Raw genomic sequence first — 21,391 nt, 5'->3', positions numbered from 1 at the left:
CCTGTAAAAACGAGCCAGTCGCGGCCAGGATCTCACAGCCAATACTTAAGAATCAGCGAGAAAAACTTTGTCAATCAAACTGTTTGCTAAGGTGAAATTTGTCACCGTTAACAAAAATCATTGATACGAGTGTACCAATTTTTTATCGCAATATGTATAGAATTCAAACAATTTATGTAACTTTCATATAATTTTGTGAATTTTGTATTTACACCGTTATATCCTTTTTAAGGCGAACAGAAAGGTAGGACGATCGATAGGTGTTCCATAATTTCTATGGGTTTTGTTATCAAACAGTTGTCACTGAAGAATAAAAATTGAGTCCCTCAAAAATGAGCCTAAAGATTCTATTTCTTTCACGAACAATTTTCAACAATCCGTAAACGCATCAGAATGATACGATAGTCGAAAAGTTATTTTCAGCGACATTCACGTTCAATCTTTCGAGATCGGTTACATAGATATTCGATAGTAGGATGTCTTCGTTGGGGGCAAGTCCGCGGTTCAGGCGTTCGAGATAGTTGGTATGTCGCTGGCGGCGGCGCCATTGTCTGATAATTAACATAGCAGACAGCTGTGGGTAGGCATACGCGAGATTTTGCATCCGTGCGGATCGACTATGCGCGCGAACTACGCCTCGTTTGGAATTTACGAACGCGTGACAGTCGCGTCGCGGAATCGCGTTTACGAGATTGCGTTTTCATTGACGCCACTCATTCACGGGACAAACACGCCTGCACGAACTGGAACGTCGCTTTAACTGCTGAATGAAACGTTTCGCAACAGGCGGTAGACTCAGCTCGACATCGCAATAACGTACGGCGAATTATTTATGTATTTTGGCTCGAACGACCGGAGGCGGTACGTAGGTTCCACCGAGAAAGAGAATAGATCGTTGTTAATGGTATTTTTTAATAGCTGCGTTTCGGTTTATGTCTATTTGAGGCGAGGAAATACGGAGGTTGGGACGATAAATGATGTTACGCGTAACTGACACGTGGTATTGAAGATGTGAAAATTAAATGACGGATGATATTTCTGCGAGTAGGATGGATGCCAAACTAGCAATCAGATTCGATAATTAGAGGCGGATTCAGAGATTGTCTTGTAGAGATTGGTTGTATTGTTTTATGCCGTTTAAAAGGGACGTTAATTTGAAGTTTCTCAAGATTAATACGTATTTTATAGCTGTATGAATTACGATTACCACCTGTGTTCAAGAAGAATTCGTTTCAAACATCGACTGTCGGATCTGTGACTTACGATTCAGCTGATCGTGAATAGCTAAATAGATAAATCCCACGAGGAAGGATACGCGTTTAAACACTTTCTCCAATCTTGCTAACAGGAAGAAAGTCCCGAAACCGATCTCCATTAGGATCAACAGGTACTTTCAAGAACTCAACATTCTTCTTCCATTCCTCCCATTCCAATCCATTCTCCATTCCTCTATGGACTTAGAAACTCATTCTGAAACTATTTGTGAAACCGCAATAATATACGAAATCGCAAGTAATAGCTTTATTGTAGACTTTAGTGTTAATCTTAAAGTAAATAAAAGTCGTATTAACTCAGCAACTCATAAATAAACTCATAAATAAAAGAAGAAAGAAATAACTATTAGAATCGAACAAGTAGTTAAAAATGATATGTAGAAGTTTCTAAAATCAAAGGAACTTGCTATAACGTATATGCAGAATGTACACGCGCATTTTAGATGTACAACATGCTAGAAATAGGTTTATCGTTCTATTCACTACTTCTTTTGCCGCGTAAGCGCCGGATTGATTTGGTTATGTATGTATCATACGTACATACGTTGCGATATTATCGCGAGCCGACGAAACGGGTTCACGTGCTGACTTACGCACATCCCCGGTCGTACTTTCGTGACTTTCATTCATATAAATGCATGGGAGCGGCGATAGCTAAAAGCGAGTGGGTTTTACAGTAGCTAGAGAGGATGACGTGTGGCATAGCGAAACAATAAAGTATCGCTCTGTCTCGGCTCACTATGCATATCCTTATGCGGCAACATGTTATTCCAGAGACGATGGTGTTTTATTACCTGTGATTTATTGCAATATTTACCAACGATTACGATTGCAACATTGTCTTTCATATCGTTCTTCTTTCTTTCGTTGACCGGCTCTATCATCGAATAACAGAACTCTCTCTATTGATTTATTCGTTCATTGATCCGCGATCCGGTTGAAGAGAAGTTACGAAATGTTTACGTTTCCTTTGCACAGTTGATTGTACTCTAACTTCAATCAATACAATTTTTAAACTCGTCCAAAAAATACCTACTTTCTCATAAGTTAGTTAGGTACTCTAATCTTAAAGAGGTGTCAATGAGAACAAATAATAATTTGTTACACTGATATATTTACGTATAAGTGGTAATAATAATAACAATAATAATAATAAGGTTCGGAAATATAATGCGACACGAGACGCTACAATATGCCGCTATTCTGTTCACCTGTCCATTTACGACAAGAGACTATCGAATACCAAAAAGTGTCGATAAATTGTTTTACGAAAGTTTGTAAGAGAACGAAATTTCTTCTACCTGGCAAGGAGACAGTTCCATGTTGCAAAGTTTTCCCTTATCGCGACGGCCAAAAGAAGAGAGTGAAAGAGCGGAAACGCGATAACATCCATACATTCATCATTCCTGGTAACCGGGACTAGACCGTCGTCCCAACGCACATGACGTGATAACGGTCGTAGCCCCTGGCTCTAGGTACGATAAGTTAATATACAAACACCGAGTCCCTCAGCATCCTCGTTTCCTGATCTACATCTCTAAGCTAACTTATTAGAACGACCCAGGGTTCGGATCCTAGGGTTCGGTCGGTACGAGAGATTACGTCAGAGATGCAGGAGCTTCGAACGTATGTCGGTCAGTGGCTCGAGATCTTATTTTTCTTTCGATTCTCCATGGTTCCCCTTCCGTGGAGGAGACCCAACGGTAGAACACGAATGAAACAAGCCACGGGCACCGGGACCATTAGTCATAAGGACCACCGTGCGAGACCATTCGTGGCCCATCGTCATATGGGCCAAACCTCTGCAGGATATTTTGTAAACGCGTTATCGTGAACACGAAAATCTGGCTTCCCCTTTGACAGACCCTTCGAAGATGACCCATCTCTCGAGCTTTCCCTTTTTTTCGTACAAGAGATCGGTGAGGTTTGGGAAGATTCCTTTTCGCTTTCAGCTTTGCTCATTTAGCGGGCCATAAATCGCACGACAGTGTCATGTGACAGTCGGAGTATTCTTGAAAAATAGCGAAGCATCCTCTTGATATTTTTAACCGTACTGCGACCTTCGCCGTCCGATAGTATTCTCTTTTCTTTGTTGAACTTTCTCATATCTGAAGAATTAGGTACACGTATATTGTAAATAGTTATACAGAGTACTGGAGTCTTTAGATTTTGTTTAAACAATTATGTTTAATAAAGATTAGATACATTTTTTAAGAAACAATAGAATGGGAAATTACGATTGCATAGAAAAGATGCATTTTATGTTATTAATTTTTTATTATCAAACTATTTTTATTATGCACTTTCTTCTTTGCTACTGGAATATGATTTCCTGAAATTCAACCTCGCTCGACTTCAAACGTAATACAGTCGTAGCACATACAACAACCCCTGGGAGTTTTTTCCTCTTGTTGGCTATACGCGATCGGTTTGATCGTGAATAGAACAATTTAGCATAGGACAATGAGCTCGTAACCAGCTAAACGAACCGTAAACGTGAGTCATAGTATCCTCGATCTCCTACTCTACGCCCGTGCGCCGGTATATTTTAGTGCCATTAGTATTTTTGATGATTCAGTTCACCGTGTTCCGCGGTAATTCATGGTACAGGGAACGCGAGGTTTGATGTCATCAGGTTGCTGTTTTCGATGAAAATAGGCTAGTTTTCTGGTCTACATAAATTTATAGTCTCTCGCGGCATAATTTAGTGGCATCGTTTTTCGACTACATGTGTTACTTCATCTTTGCTTTTTCCGTTAAATGATGCGTGAAATTTTGAGTTTAATATATTGCGATCTTTTTCACCTTCACCGTTAAAAATAATTGAGTTTCAAACAAATTGTTCCGAAGCCAGAGAATACGATAAAATATACAAGATTTAGTTATGTTTCTTATTGATGTTCTCTGTTATTTAATGAAGTGTATATTAATGTTATTTGATAGTATGTAAGTTCCTAGTTTGTAGCAACCTGTTGAACAAGTTCAATCGCTCCTTAATCTACTCATCATACGACTCACAACGTTGCAGACATATACAGAGTGTCCACGAGGAACACAGTTCTTTCATAGTCGTAAAGAAATTAAAAATATAATTAAGTATATATTAAAGCTATATATGTGAAATATGAAAACCAAATATATATAGTAATAGGAAAAAAAATCTATACGATATACGCGGGTCGAATACAATATTTTACATTATAATTCATCAAAAATTGTGAAAGAATCATAAAAGGTACAAAAATTATTTGTAATATATTGTTTGATTAATAAGATCATCAGTAAAATTTGGAATCAATCAGTGTTTCATGAGCGCCATGTACCTTGTAAAAGATTGTTCAGCCGGTTTCGAACGCACTGTAAAACTTGTTTTCACACTGCATCCACATCAGTTTCTATTATGAATTATGTTCACGTCAAACAAATCCGATTATAGCTTTCGTATACGTAACTGCGTAATGAATCAGAGAAAATCCAATATACTTGGCAGTTTATGATACTTGCTACGGTTATATAGAATATGATATTATCCACATCTTATTCTCGCCATTTTTCACCTTAATAAGCATAATCTTCGTTATATTATAAAAATCTCCGCTCGTAAATTACGTTTTCCATTATCAAATTGGTGGAGAGTAACCCGATGTCGGATAAATGGAGTTTCACCGTACGAAGAACTAAAATCTTACTCGTCTCTAACGATTCGTTGAACCTACCCTTGAACAGAATCTAACCTCGTCCATTTCAAGTGTTTCGGCTATCCATCGGTATCTTCCTCTCCGCGTCTTCCGGACTTGCATGCAAATCACGCGGTCTGCCCAATAGACGCTCGTCTCCTTCTGTTTTCATCGTGTTGGTCGCCGTGGTTGCGTAGGTTTGTTCACGAACGTGGACACGTGCGCCGCCGGAAAGATGGAACAGGGTTATTTCTGTCGTCATCAGTCACTCGTGCCGGGCTTAAGTCCCTGGCGCACGGGCTCACCAGGAGAAAGGGAGTAAAACAGGCCTGTTCACCGGCAAGACACAACACAATGCCGCTACCACGGATTTGTTTCTTTTCCAGAGCTTTTGTACACGCGCACGGTCCGCTCGCGAGTCGTTCGTGCAGAAGCGAGTCTCAATTCGACAAAGCTATTAGGTTTAGCGGAAAATTCCGTCTAATTTAGGCCGGAGCCACACGAGATTTGAAACGCCGTCCGTTACGTGACGTCCGTTGTAGAAATATGTATATTGTCGACGCACGTTCTTAGCGTGTGGGCTGGGAATATACAACAATATTCCACAACGGACGTCACGCAACGAACAGCGTTCCAACGCTCGTGTTCAATGTCTCGGTCTTAAGGCAAAAGTAGAATAAAAAATACGTTTCGTATTGCGTTATCATAGCACATTGGTATGTATCAAATATTATAAGATATTCTATAGAAATAATTTTCTGTAAAAATATCGGAACACCAACAATTCAATCAAAGCGAAATCTCTCGTTCCTTTCATAGGAACGTTGCGATTGAGATACACGAAATCCAACATACAAGTGAAAAATCATACGAATAACGGCTCCTTCGCATTCTCCAGAAATTTAGGAAATTTTCTAGCAGAAAAATAAGATTCGGTCAAAAATGACACACTTGATTCAATAGGGATAAATATCGAAAATTACAAATATCGAATGTTCCAGTACGCTCTAGTACGAATATCGCATTGGTACGGCAAAGTCATCGTAACTCTACCCTGTTACAATTTATCGGTGTAGTCGAAAGCAAAAAGATTCATTCAATGAGCGTGATTAATACCGGACGTTCGATAAATGACGCGTCGGAAGCGAGCACGAGATTTCGATAACGGTTGCGAATCAAGCAACATACGCCTAACTACCGCTGAGATCGTGAGCGAGATCATCGTTGTCTCGGAGGCATTCATCGATTATCGTGAATCGCGGTTGCGTTCTCCAGCTACGATTTCATCCCGATAGGCCTGTTTCTTTGTGGTAACCACGGCGGTTGAGAATTCTATGGGAGAAGGGAGAAACTGACCTGACTGTTCTTTTCAGATAAGATCGAACGAAAGCGGGAAGCGTCGAACGTAGGCGTGACTCCCGTTGACACGGGAAAAGAGGCAACGGGACCAGGAAATCGAGCGTAGCTCCGATCGAAATCGTTGATTCGCGTGGTCGTTCTCGGTGAATCAGCACTACGCTTGCTTGTTAGTGAGAAAATGCGTCCGCGAAGCAACGATTAGGAAATTTTATTGATCGAGATACGTGACATTGCTGAAGTGGCTTTAAAACACAATCTCTTTTTTTTTTTTTTAGTGGAACTTTAAAGTATTAGATTAAGTTTTTATTTCAGTGTAATTTAGGTCATTGTTCGTATGAAGAGAGAGTAAATATTGTATGGAGGGAAGAAGCAGATGTTAAAAGAAATTGTAAGCTACGTTGTAATCACGTATTGCTTAACATCTTGCATTAATGAGAAAATGAAATCCCAATAACAATCAAAATTTCTTTAAGTCGCTAAGTATTATAAAGAGTATGTAGGTTTACTTTGGATATCTCTCTTTCTTTGTGTATAAGTTTTAAAATCGCATCAACTGCGTCTATGTAGTTATCGGCGACGATAATGTGAGCAGAAAGAGATTTACTAGTTAGATTTTGCTAAATAACGAGACGTCTTTCAGAGAGGAGAAAACGTTTCAGACTTAATTTCTATCGCAGAGACTTTCACATGAAGTTCCTTTGATCTGCTATTTGTTGGGAGAGTAATTGGATTTAGGGCAATTCGACAATTGTAGATGTCGCAGATTGGCGGGTTAGCTTTGGATGTTTTATATGAAGACTGTAAGGAAAAAACATAATAAGTTTGTCTTAATTTTCTGATATTTTTTGGCTATGAAGAGAAAGTATCTTAGTATGAAATTGAAATAGAAACATTCAAATCTTCCATAAACACATGAATATCGGCAATCTAATAATGACATATCCGTGACATCCTTTCGCAAAGATACGAATCTTCGGTATTCTTCATTTTCTACATCGCACGTACCTTCCGTAATTCGCGAATTACAAAAGATGCGTGGAGCTTTGGCGCGCGATTCGTATATTCTCCAGCGGGTAACACGTGAAACGGCACATTTGCATTTCAAAGCGACTCGTTTCACTCTCCGATTCCTTCTCGTCGTTCGATCGGGTCGATACACGGCGCGCGCAGTGCGCGCTGCATAATTTACACCCGGCAGAATCATTAACCAGCAACCGCAAAAATTCGCTCTCTCTCATCTGATATCATAGAATAGTCGCTGCTAAGTCGAGAAAGCAATAACTTCACTCGTGGGTGTTGGCTTTAAATTAAACGGCTGTCACTGTATGAAGATCGATCGCGTCGGACAATTTCTCTGCACAAAGAGAATCTCAGCTATAGTGTATATAAAAGTTACAATAAGAGGCAATAAATTAATACTATTCGTAAGTGAAAATGTAGATCCTAGATTAAATTTCTTCAGACATAATAAAGCATCTTTCTATTCCTTTCTGTGTGAAAAACGAGTTTACTGTCAAGTGTTGCACTACAATATGCGACAATATTGGCTATGAACATAATAAAAAAAGAAATATAATACATTACTTAGCATAGTTTCTTTTTTTTTTTTTATTTTAACGTGGAGGAAATCCGCACGGACACCAGGTCGCTTCTGGGAAAAAGCGGCGTGGTAGTGCCGGACTCCAACCGACAAAACCTCCACGATGACCGTCCCGGCTGCGATCGAAAGGGACCCGGGAACCGGACTTAGCATAGTTTCTACGATATTTTCAATTTTGATCTAATAATACTCTAAATATCAAAGAAGACAAAGCTAGAAATAAGATTGCGTGATCCTATCATAGCATGATAAAACGTAGTTTATTTGCAAACAGACCCTGAAATAAGATGAATGCAAAATATTTATAAGTTCAGATTAGTACTAGAATCCAAATTATCTGTTATCTCATTTGAGGCACTTAATTATGGTACAGAATTCTTTAAGAATTATTTATTTGATCTTAGCACAAGATAAACTGTCCTTGTGGCATTCTTAAAATGAACACGATTCTTTCTTTCAATTTGTTATTTTTTATCTTTATTTCAAATAAAATTCGCTCGCAAGCCTATCCAATATAAACGAAAAACATGTCGAAGTGAAAAGTAGGATAAAATAGAATGAGTTAAAGCGTTACGTAAATACTTACGCATAAGCCATTCGAAGAACACCGAGGGACACCCAAGATGTGTATAATGATAACCACGGTATCATACAACGTTCTACGATTGTCAATTAGAAACGTAGAGACTGAAACAAAACCAAGAGACTTGACAGTTCTGACAGAATTTTAGGATCCTTATCCTCTCGGGTTTTATCTAGACGTTCGAACGTGTACGCTTTGATGCCTAATCGCCTTTATGACATATACTTCTTTCGTCGATTGCGCCATGGGTTCCACGTAGAATAGCTTTCGTTTCGTCTTTGGTCGTTCAAGGCGACGATCGCTCGTCACGTTGCTTTGACACGGTACAAGCTCGCGTGTCGATTATTATTTACGCGCGTTTAACCTGTTCAGCCGTCCAGGATAGTCAGGAACCTGTTCACCGATGCACGTTGTCACTCCCGACGCTGCATCTGTCCGCGGTAACTTGTTCGCTCGTGTGCAACTGGTTCCGTGCTGTGAGCTCTGTCATAACCTGTCACTATATACCTACAGCATCCACTATACCATATATCCTAAGGAAATTACGAGATAGATTGTCCGCTTGTATCCTCGATATCGAGGAATTTCTTCAAATGTCATTCGTGTAGCAAGTTTCTCTTCATCTGCGTGAAATTTCACGTTTAATGCTACAGCTGATTGGAAGCTGCATTCATGGCGAGGAATATACTTAGGATCGATTAATTAATGATTGTCGATAATGTTGCAAAGAATTTGTTAGTGACAGGGTAGTCATGACATTCGCATAGAGCATTAGCGGCCACCGACACTTTCGGGATCAGGCAGTCGAAGTCCACTGGCTGTCGATGACGAGACCCAGGTATTTCATTTGCGATCCCACCTGGACGGTTTCGCCTGCCATGTTTATGCATAGGCCGGGCGGTGGGGTCCCTCGCCGCTTCTTGTCGAAGAACCAGATGGCCTCTGACTTCGCAGGGGAGATCCTCAGGCCCAGTCCTGATTGCGCACGGCACGGATTGCGCAGGCCGTTGCAATTTCGCCGATGCGCAGTGTCTCGTGCCAGCCACGACCCCCGACCAGGACCAGGGTGTCGTTCGCGTAGCACACCATGGCCGCGCCTGGGGGCAGCGCAGTACCTCGTCGTATGCAATGTTCCATAGTATCGGTCCCAGCACCGAGCCCTGCGGGACTCCGCGTTCGACAGGTCGCCTTTCCTCTCCCTCCTTGCTGATGTAGCAAATCCACCTATCGTCGAGATAGGCCCGGATCGGCCGGACGAGGTAGCTGGGAACCTCGAAGTGCTCCAGGGTCGTCAGTATCCTGTTCCGCGGCATGGAGTTAAACGCGTTGACGATGTCCAGGGAAACCGCCAGCGCCACGTTGTTTCGGAAAACTCTGCCAGGCACGGTCCTCCGCGTTTTTTATTTCCTTCTGCAGCGAGCGCCGTAGCACGCGGTACGCCCGGTAGCGCGAGGAGACTTCTTCTTCGTCGCGTCGTCGCCAGCGGCGGGCCCTTAGGTACTGTCTTCGGGCCCGGACGCATCTCGTCCTCAGCTCCGCGATGTCAGGGTTCCACCAGTAGACTGCCCTGCTTCCTTTAACGTTTCCTCCTGCGTACTCTTGAGGTTGCGAGATGTCTCGACAACCTTGGTCATCTCTGCGGCCCGACGGATCAGTTCCGCTCCTATGTCTGCTGTAGTAACGGTTCTCATCTCTTGGGCTAGATCGTCTCTCGTTCCTTCGGTCCGCGGGTTCTCCGCGCCCAGTGTGGGGTGGGAGGGCCCCTCTTTTGTCAGGGCCGCCCTCGTCATGCTCCTGATGCTGACGTGTGACGGCTCGGTTTCGCCCCCTCCTCCGACGGTTTCCCCTACCTCCTTATCTTCCGCCACCGTTGCGTCCTTTTTCGCCATTGGGCGCAAATGTGGCCGCTTCCTTCGCGCTTGCTGCTCCGCTAGTCGCGGCGCGCTTTGACACATGTGTCAATATGGCTGCATCTGTGTGGTTCCTCGGGTAGCCCGTGTGGCGGCTCTGTTGTCACGCGTCCCAATGTGGTTACCCCTCCGTCATAACCTCGCACTCGGTTTACCTCCGCCTTTAGCGCCTTTCTACACCAGATTTCGTGGGTTCCTACACCCGCTTTGCATTCACGGACGCTAGTTCTTCACTCTGGTTACTTTCCTTGCCTGAATTCTCCAGTTTTCCGGAGATTTCGGGTAAGCTCACGGCTCCGTCCTCTCTGTGTCTGCTCCACTACACAGTCACCCTCGAACTCCCAGGGTAGTCATGACATGGCAGACGAGTAAAATTTATCGTGTAAGTTAGCACCGTACAAGTAATATAAATTACAAATGCAACTTGCATACGTTGAGCAAATCTTCAAAATAATTTATTTCAAATAACAAACGCAAAAATTTCTTGTTCTAAACATTTACATTATTTCTTTCACGAAGAATTTAACTACATATTCTCTCAATCGTAGTAATTATGCTGATAATAATAGATTACTTAGTACACTGTATTTTGCCTGCTGACTTTAGATGTCACGTTTATCATATGTTTATCAGTTCGAGGTTTCGCAATTTATTTTATTTTATTTATTATTTAATTTCTAGGACAATCCGCGCTGTATGGAACAAATAAGAGCCTAAAAAATAGCGGCCTCTTCCCATCGACATTCAATGTGGCCGCAAAGGCTGACATCTTCGTCAACGCAACTTGCGGTGAAGAAGGGCCAGAAACATTTTGCAAACCTTCCGAATCGTCGAGATGCGCGGTTTGCGATGCCAGGAGTCCGGATCCAGGCAAGAAACATAATATTAGCAACATACTGGACTCGAGTCCTGGAAAGTGGTGGCAGAGTCCAACCCTTGCCAGAGGAGAACACTACGAATACGTGACGATAGCTTTGGATCTTAAACAGGTAAGATGGCTTTAAGATGATAAACAGTGATTTTTGTTCTATAGTTTCGTAAGGCATTTTTATAAATTTTCTATGTTCAAACCGATTGGCATTGAAATTTTTAATTCAAAGTAATCTTCGTGACGAATTGGTCATCAGTTCTCTAGAAATCTGAACATTAGTTCTTTGTTTATTAACATTACAATATCTGTTTGTTTGTATCTTTGACAAATTTTGTTATCATCTTTTATTTTGTCTTCGAAACGTTTGAAAAATAGTTTATTATCATAGCATGTTCAGGTGTGGACAGGAGGCATAAAAGCAATGGATAAGATTTGTACGAACATGCGTTCTATTTGACGTTGCCTCAAATTTATAGCCACTTTGTATCCCGATAATCTGCAACTGCTTACCTTCGTAGAAGTTGTTCGACATGTCCTCGCTCTGTATTACACGGCACACACACGCAATTTTTGAAAAATCGCGAAATTCTTTGATACGACGACTGCAAACTTTCATACAGACCGATCATTTCGAGCACCTTTTACACAGGTAAGCAATCACGGATTACCGAAGCACAAGAACGGCTGTAACTATGGAGCAAGGTTAGGGCACGTGTTCGTACGAACCTTTTTCATTGTTTGCGTGCTTGCTGTTCACTGCTAAAGTGGGTCCCACGTGTTATGGTACAACTTGTATATCAAAACGAGTCTGAATGTGATTACGTACCAATCTTTTCTCTTTTAATTGAAATTTAATATCCACGCAAGTTGCGATTTAAAGTTCAGTACACGATTGCAGCAGCAACGAAATTGAGATCTAAATCGCGTTGAAAAAAAAAAGAAAAAGCGGACATGGAAACAGTTCGTTCAGTTATCTACAACGTGTAAATCGTCTGGCCAACTTCTATATAGCCTTCTGTTAAGGCGCGCCGCAGGATTAAAATACCCCTCTCAATCTCATCACTACCACCAACGCGTAAACTTAACTCCGTAGCAACGTTGCTTGTTTCGAAGGTAGGAAAGGAAAGACAATGCCGGGCTACCCCAGCCGCCGCGTGATCCCGTGAGAAAAGCGAGTTTCATTATTCAAACAAGCCTGTATTCCAAACGATTTATTCCCCTCGCGTCGCCTCTTCGGCTTTCGGCGAGCAAAACTCAAGCGGCCGCCTTACATTACGCCGCCATTAAAGGGTCGTGTAGCGGACGCTGAAGAGAGGTTCCTTGTCCCTTCCGAAAAATCGTAAAGTCGCTTTTTCCCTGTTCGTTAGGCTCGTTTCTCGGATTGTGCCCGATCCTCTACGAATTTATGTTCCCTACGAACCGCGTGGCGGCGGCGGCTCGGCTGAAAAGAGAGCTCCGGGGAAAGGAGGTTAGAGAAGAACGTCAACTCTGGGAAAAAGAGAAGGTGGAGGCTATGCCGATTACGCGAAGCAGAGCGAACGAAGATAGACAGATAGGATGACTGGATAGAGAAGGGCAATGGTTACTTTCTGGTCCCTTTCTTGGAATTTCGCATGCAGCGAGCAACGGGTATACCTGGGGAGCGGGTCCCGCAGCAAATTGCGGGCGGCGCTGGCGAAAAACGCTTTAACGAGCAACACGGCCCTTCTTAGATTCCCTTGGTAATAAGGACGCGACGCAATCGAGAAAGTGGGAGGGTCGGATATTCTAGGACAAACAACTTTTCCGTTAACTACAGTCGGTTAGAAAAGTCTACGTACATTCCTTAAGTGGAAAATATTATGGTAAAAATCGTTGGCTCTACGAACTTTTTTGGTAAATTACAGTATACATATCGTTAAACCGTAACACGATTTATTCACTTTCGTTTTTATTGAGGGAGAGGAAGTAAAAGAATGTGACATGTGTCGTTGCGAAAATTACATACACCTGTTATACTTGCATAAAATCATAAAAATAGTAGACTTAATATTATACTAATATCTTATGGATCTTCTGTAAGCACCAAGAATAGCCTGCTGTTTCCTTGCCATTGATAGAATTAGGCCTCGTAATTAGTGTAACTTCATGTCAAGAGTTTTACGAGTTAAATATTTGAATCCTTCAAATTCCTTTTAGAAATATAAATATTCTATTTTATTGTAAACAGGTTAGCCCCTTTTTCATGTATAAGCGAAATGTCGCAAGGTACAAAATTAATGCCAATATGATAATTATCTAAATATCTAATCCGCTTCGGAGAACTTTCTCTACGTTTAATATAAAGGAAGATATAGAGTCGCGGAAGAAGTTTATGCTTCCAGTAAATTGGTTTGTTAAATTTGACAATCTGGTGATAACATCGGTACGTTCGTAACGAGAAGTACACAATTGAGTGTGAACGTATGAGAATGCCTGACCTTTCTAACAGGCACATTGATATTAATTCTCTCAAGAATTCTCTCGAGAAGTTGCAATGTTCAGTAAACACGTAATATCTAAATGGTTTATATGATCAAGTTTATACGCATAATATGCTAATATGAATAATATTTTCTCCTAATAATTTCTCAGCTTTACTTAAATTTTCCCGAGTGTTCCAATGCTTACGAGCGGGGGTGTAGCTGTAGCTGCTACTTGTTTTTGCTTTTCCCTTTTCGATTAGGCTGCGCGATCGCGCATGCATACAATACGTATATATATCGAGTAATTTATTCTTGTTGTTGGTGTTGTCGGTACTGGGAGTCACAAATGATGCTCGTTAGAGGTGAAACCGTTCGCGACCGACATAATCGCCACCGCCGTTTTAACGCGATATTAATCACAGTAATCAGCCCAGTCTTGGTCAACGTATAATCATCCCAGACGCTCGGGCGTGCTAGAGAACTTTTTAAAAATGTAATCTGCAACGCCTCATCTCGTTCTCGGATCCTCCATCTTCTAAAATATTTCGAAATAGCCACGTGTAGAAATTTGGATCGTGAACACATTGATTTTCGTTCATATGTTCCTTGATTTATGTCGTAAAGGTATTGGATTACAAACGGTCCGGCAGGGACGCTGGGATTAATACATTTGAATTGTAAATTAGCTTCTTAACCAAGCAAATGAGACTTCTTGTAGGTCAATCTTTTTCATCAGATCTAATTTCTGCGATAAAAAAGATTGGATTTCGTGCGCTCAACGATGAATTAATTTAATCTAGATCGTGGATCGGATAGTTGTTTCTAAAATCTTGATAATAAAATAATGAAAATGTTGCGACAAAGTGATTGCTCGCTTAGCCTTTGGCCACGTACAAGTCACATAGCGAACTAGGTAAAATGTTATGAACCATTTTCTTCGAAATTACTGCTGAAAGAAATCTACGGATTTCTTCTTTTTTAGATTAAATAGAATAAGGGAGCTAGCTATTTTAGGCGTAATAAATTTTACGATGGAATTTCCAAGCGAACAAAGCTCCGCCTAATTTTTCTTTTAAATGGTCAGTCCCCGTTTCGTATATAATTTACTACACGACTTCTCGACTTTTACTTATAATATAATTTATTCTAACTTATTAATTCTCCAACTATTAACCTTCGTTATTCATTAATTATTTATTTCCCTACAAAATGTCTGCACGAACAGACAGTCGTCTCAATACACACTTAATCATAGCAAAGTTTCCTAACTTAATTATTCAAGCATAAAATGCAAATATTGAAATGCAGTAGTGAAGAGGGATCGTTTAATAATTATAATGGTCATCGTTCAGAGTATTACGACCATCTAGTCAAATTAACGAGTACCTAATTATCGTACAGCAGTCCTATCTGAGAAACAACTATTACGTTAATATCAAAATAAAAATTCAACAGCATTGAGATGGAGTAACGTACGCGTTAAGATATGTAGACGAAATCTTGGCGTGTAATTAGAGGATGGTTCGGAGTATTCGTCTCTAATTGGATACTGATTGCGAAGCTAATCCTTCCTGGGCAAGATATCTTTGACGAATAATCGTGGAATGTCGTATCGGCTGTAGGTGATTTCTCTGTAATAATTAATTAAAAGGCTTCGTTAACGAATGTCTTTAATACGATGTTTGCGAAGATCGAGCTGTTATTAATAGTCACAGAGAATGTGCTGAGAAAAATATATCGATGATTGATGAAGCATTTGCAAGCATCTAGCTCTTCAACGACGCATTAATTAAATTTTTTATCTGGAAATTACGGTGAGAAATGGATGGTAGATAGTTTATGAGAAGGATGAAAAGAATAATTGCGTTAGACAGCAGAGGATAAGTGTTTTAGATTTTCTTATGTATTCTATTTATCATGTTACTGTAAATGAAATTTATTTCAGTCAAATATTTCCATTATAGCTACTTTTCTTAGCTAGTTTTCTTCAGGGAGGTCTTAGATATTGATTTACTTTATTAAAGTACTAGTTACACAGTATACATATCTCTTAAGTAAATGAAATTTTATTCAGATTTGTAATTATTAAACTATATAATTTCTACCATTCTATCGATACGTGTCTCATAGACTTACGTCTTTTATCCGAAGAAGAAAATAGTAAAATTTTTCTCATATTATATTAAATATTAAGAAGATCAAAATTATTAATCCAACGAATTCGTAACGAGTCGTCAATTACCCGAATATTTCAACCTGAACTGCGATCATGTAACTACAATTACATCTTTCACAAATTACATCTTTCACAAGGGTACAGATATTAAATATTAAAAGGTACGCCACGGAAAGGGTGAGTTACCATACATCATCGAACCGTCGAACTTTCGAGCTCGCCTCTAGTCCCTGCCAGGCTCTCTATAAAATGACCATGTACACCGAGGTTCGTCGTGATATTTTTAAATTACGGTCCACGTGTATCAGGAGTGATTATGCTAATCGGTGGATAAGCAGGCCGCGGCGGTCATATTTATGATCCTCGTTAACGTTCATTGCGCTTATTAATTTTACGAGCGGTCGTCGTTTGTTCACGATTGTTTTCTTTCGTCTGGTAACCAGCCAACATCCCGAATCAATGTTGTATCATTGTACTCCACGAACGTTGCGATTATTACCTGTAACGATTGGCAATCATGATATCCAGCTATGGATATTTTTATCGATCCAATTAAACTTTCATTAGCATAACGGTGTAATTAACGAAACCCGAAGGGGATAGGGAAGCTTACGAAACTCTGTTTGTCGAAATGTTGGAATTAAGACATCCGCTACCGGACTATAAGAAATTTCGTTTCAATTTCCCACGAGAAAAATAGAAGAAACCTCGTTCGATTTCATCGGAGATGCTTCTGTACAGCAACTACAATGACAGACTTTATACGTCTGGTCCGCTGTTCCAACACGTTTTTCTAGTTATTTTAACTGTTCAGTATTCAGTGAAATGTGATCAGTTCTTTGCTCGAGCAGTATTTCATTATTATATTAATATATCTCATATCGATTTCAATGATCTTGGAATATATCGTCAGGGTCAGCATTCTGAATATTTTGGATAATTTTCAGCTTGTAAATTAGAAGATAATAAAGCAACGGGCTTGTACCTAGATGAATGTTTCGAAAAGTACCATTCTAATAAATTATAATGACATAGTTTCAAAAATATTTTTATCTTCATCGCCTCTTCAAAGCGTGACAGTTTGGAGAACGCATATAGATCTTGGGTGAGTGGAGAGGAAAAGAGTTTATTTTGTAAAACCAGCGGAAGGACATTTGAACATGAAACATTTGGAACATTTGAGAGAAATGTACGAAGAAATTGATGGAACAAGCCTGGTGGAAAGAATACTAGAGCGAGAAGGAAAAGCGGAAGCAGCCGAATGGCTAAAAAAGATAGAAAGGAAAAAAAAGAAAAGAGGCGGACGAAAGATGATGAAAGAGGGCTGTGCAAAGTGTGAAATACAAGTAGCAACCAACGAAATATACTTTAAGGTAGTTTTAAGGAACAAGGGCGCTTTATAGCAAACCAAAGACAGTTTTGCAATACAAAAAGCGATTGGATCACCAAAGAAATAATTACATAGGGCAAGTTCGACAACAAGTGGGATAAAGATAACGTATGCATTGTCATCTATGTAATCAAGTTCAATCTCTGCGCTAATAAGTTGAAGTTGAACAAACTATATATAACTTTATCGCCATTTTATTATTTCAACAGCTTTTGCAAGAAATCTACTCACAGTCTAGTGTCATATACATGCGTGTAACGTAAAGACGTTTGCAACATTACGTGAAATTATTTTTACTTCTTCCTTAAATGGCGGTAACGAACTTGTTAAAAACGCCGGTGGTCGTAATAAAATAGATTTTACTCGCACATATATTTTTCTCAACTACAAACTCCTTCTCCAGATTCCTGCAATTAGTATCACCCTCGGGATTCACGTTAACCGATGCGACACCGTTTTCCTTCGTGAATACAGCGACAAACGACGCTTAATATATTCGCGGAGTTGCGGGAGCCTGACATTCCGTGCATTTCTTTCGAGTCGCTGGCTCATTTTAAATTTAACTTCTGTTTGCGCTACTGATTGGCATGACAGCACACCGAGAGATCAGAGCTCGACCCGGCCGCCCACGCGGACACGCTCGGCAAAATAAATTAATTTGTTCCTACCTAAAATGGTCCTGTTGATGGACTACCTATTATCTCGTCGTGGATGGCCCGGTTGGTGGAACATGTTGCACAATTACTAGACGGATACAAATGATCGTCGAAAGATCGAGAAAGAAAGGAGCGTCGGTTATTTCGGTGACAGAAAAATGTGGTATGTTTCTTACCAAGAATTCAATACTGCATACTATATCCAGACATTTGTTTAATCTTTACAAGATGCAACTTATATTACAAGATGCCTGCACTAAGTTTATCGTTTAATTTATTATTATATTTAGCGTATTACATTTATTTCATTGTTGCAGTATAATTGTAATTTTCAATATAATTACATTTAACCAGTTGCTCGATACTGGAGAATTTGAGAAAAGGCAAATCTTATGTTTGAATTTACCAGCAAGTGATGTCGTTTGTTTCTTCTTAGAAATACAACAACATCAATAATTTGTACATTTATCTAGCTGCACGTTTTTTAAATTATGTTCTTCGATTCGTGGTGCATCGAATGTCGGAATTTTATCGAGTTTGGGAATCATAATGTGTAAGGTTAGGTATCTTATTACAGCTTATGTGAAAGTATGAAAAATTGATGAAACTTTCTTTGTTATACAACTGGGTAGCGCGTTTCACCTGTATAGATGATATTAAAGAAATTGTAAGAAATACGTATGTAGAAAGTGCGTGTTTGGTAGAGTGATTTTACAATAAAACACGATGAGTAATTGTCTTGAGAGTAACTGTCGAGAAATGAGAAAGTATTTATATCGTAATTTAAAAAAATGCGACTGGCCATGTGATCATTTCAAACTTTCAATTCAGGATATGATGTTAGAGGTTACAAAATGCTAAATGTTACGATGGTTGAAAAATATGCTGGAGAGAATAAAAGATACCAATTATAAATGTCCTTGTAATACTGTGTGTCTATTTCGATGTGTAATTATTAATTCATTAATTTTGTAACTCTTAAATTACAACAATTAAATGACGATAACTATCTTTTCTTATAATTAGACTCTTCATATCATCATACTAATATTGATAAACAGAAAAGTTAATTATTTTCTCCCGACAATCTTACCAATATAATCCCTAAATTCACTTCGAGGAACATCTCTCTTCCCATTAAAACTGACTCACGCCGACCCATAAAACGCTCCGAACATCTCTGAAACACTCATCCAGTGTAATCTCAACTTATTGCTTTGGCCTTTTATGCGACGTAGTAACAGCCACGCCAAGTAGTTCAAATGCCCACAAACGCGGCCGAAGTACCAGCAAAGTGTCATTCGATGGAAAAGTAGGACGTCAGGAAGCGAGTATGCGGAATCGATTTTACGGTGTAACGAAGGACCAGAGGCTGGAACGGAGACGTCGTAACCCTTCGGGGCGTAGGGTCGAGTCGAAAGTGAAAAGAGGCAGCGAGTGGCACTCGACTCAGGTCGGCAGGACGCCATCGAAATCTTTCATTGTTCACGGATTAACGAGTCGTGTCAGGCTCCCTCCGATGCCTCGTGTTCAAGGTCCTCGAACCTGGCCGCTCGTCTTCGAACCACTGAATGAATCATCTCCTCTGGCCGGAGAGAAGAATGGAGAAAGACGAAGAAGTCGCGTAAATAATACCCCGTAGGGCAAGGAAGATCGGTTCTCGAGCGGGTCAGATTTGTTCGTTTTTCGACTGGATGATGCGGCCTGTAACACAAGCGAGGTACCCTTCTTTATCAGAGTTACGCGATCTCGTGCGAATCATGTCTACCACAGTGTGATACTTGGAACCCAGTTTTGGAACTCGAGCAGCTGGTCCTACTTTATCTTCGCCATTATGAATTTTTAGTAGTATCGACTAGAGATTCGAAATAACAGTTACTTTAATCACATTTTTGGTAAAGGGTCATTGACTAAAAATTAATTTTTATTTCGATGGACGCCAGTTATCAATAAATCGCGAAAATATTTCTCAAAAAGAAAAAAAATGAAATGATTCAAAAACTTATTTTTAATTCTACTGATTAGGAATAACCATTCTGACTGATTACCATTATCAGATAAGAGTAATTTATTTTTGGTTACTAATAACTATTGTCAATGGCCGGAATTTTAGTTTGATTACCGATAATCATTATCGATGGCGAAAAATTCTTTTGGTTACCGCTAATCGATGTCGGCGACAAAAATTTTTTCTGATTACGTTCGACAATCGTCAAATTTTATTAAATAAGATATCGTATTAAGACTTGTACATTTTATTGAGTTAAAAAAATGGTATTAAAATATATAAAACAAAGAATAGGATAAACTGTTGGTACGATATTTTTATTAAGCCTTATATTAATATTGTACTTCAGTATCGTCTGTTCTATTCTTTGTTTCGTATATTTTCATACCGTTTTGTCGCTTAATAAAATATATAAGTTTTATAATTCATTTTTTTATGTTGTCAATGAACACGTACTAATCATCAGTAATGTTAATAACAATTGACAATATCCGAATATAAACAGAAAAAATTTGTGCCATCGATAATGGTCATCGGTAACGAAAATCAGATTCTGGCCTTCGATAATTATAATGCTTACTAATAACCATAAAGAATTCCGGTCGTTTATATTGGTTACTGGTAATCAAAATTAAATTCCCGTCATCGATAACGGTTATTTGTACCAAAAATAAAATTCCCTTCATCGATAATGATTGCCGGTAACCAAACAAATTTTAGTCATTTATAATGGTTATTCGTAAGCAAAACCTTTTAATTCAAGATATTATCTCTTATGCCGTAACTTCAAACATTTTTTATGACAGTTACGTCTGATATTAACCTAAATTAAATACAATCATGAACGTTCACCATGGCACATCCTTTGTAAGAAAGGAAATTATTAAAGTTAAATAAGAGGAACTAAGAATTTTACTATAGCAAAACCGACAAATAAATATACATCGGATAAATAGAAAAAACACTATATCATAGCGTTTGAAGTCACTTTTATATCATGAACTGGTTCAAAAGAAAATCGTCAATTCCGCCTGCTATCGTTAATATTTAAGATCAGAGTAAAATTGTAGCGAGATCTTAATTTTTCAATCGCGATTCTCTTCGCGTCACGCGTTTCAAATAAATCATCTTCCCCGTGTCCGTATAAAAGTTCCGAGCTTACGGTGAATTAAAAAAGTAACGAGTGCATTTTTTCCCCGGGTCCGGCACGGATGATCATTAATAACAAGAAAGTACCTCCACCCGGGACAGAAAGCTTGCGCGATCAAAGTGTGTCAGGCGATCAGTCAGAAGGGACTTTTTACTGCACGAAACGGTTTAAGAGGCCGCACGGCGGTTCTTTGATTTTGGCCGGCGTGCGCGGACACCATGGCACGTTACGAATTTACCTCGTAATTCAATTCCCACGGCCACTGGCGATAATTACAGACCGCGGTGCTGAAC

The 21,391-nt window shown here is 39.7% G+C and overlaps 2 protein-coding genes across 4 annotated transcripts in view; both read left to right on the top strand.

Annotated features, from left to right (window-relative positions):
• Positions 1 to 21,391, top strand: part of LOC126869857 (laminin subunit alpha-1) — a 199,866-nt gene that overhangs the window by 30,480 nt on the left and 147,995 nt on the right. For both annotated transcript variants that reach the window (XM_050626915.1, XM_050626916.1), the window contains exon 2: positions 11,085 to 11,392. In XM_050626915.1, the coding sequence (XP_050482872.1) occupies positions 11,085 to 11,392 (308 nt within the window). The remainder of the gene's footprint in view (positions 1 to 11,084; positions 11,393 to 21,391) is intronic.
• Positions 1 to 21,391, top strand: part of LOC126869877 (uncharacterized) — a 195,756-nt gene that overhangs the window by 166,357 nt on the left and 8,008 nt on the right. The window lies entirely within an intron of this gene.

The sequence above is a fragment of the Bombus huntii genome, chromosome 9 (genome assembly GCF_024542735.1).
Source record: "Bombus huntii isolate Logan2020A chromosome 9, iyBomHunt1.1, whole genome shotgun sequence".
In the NCBI taxonomy this organism is placed as follows: domain Eukaryota; kingdom Metazoa; phylum Arthropoda; class Insecta; order Hymenoptera; family Apidae; genus Bombus; species Bombus huntii.
This window is presented reverse-complemented; position numbering and strand designations above follow the sequence as displayed.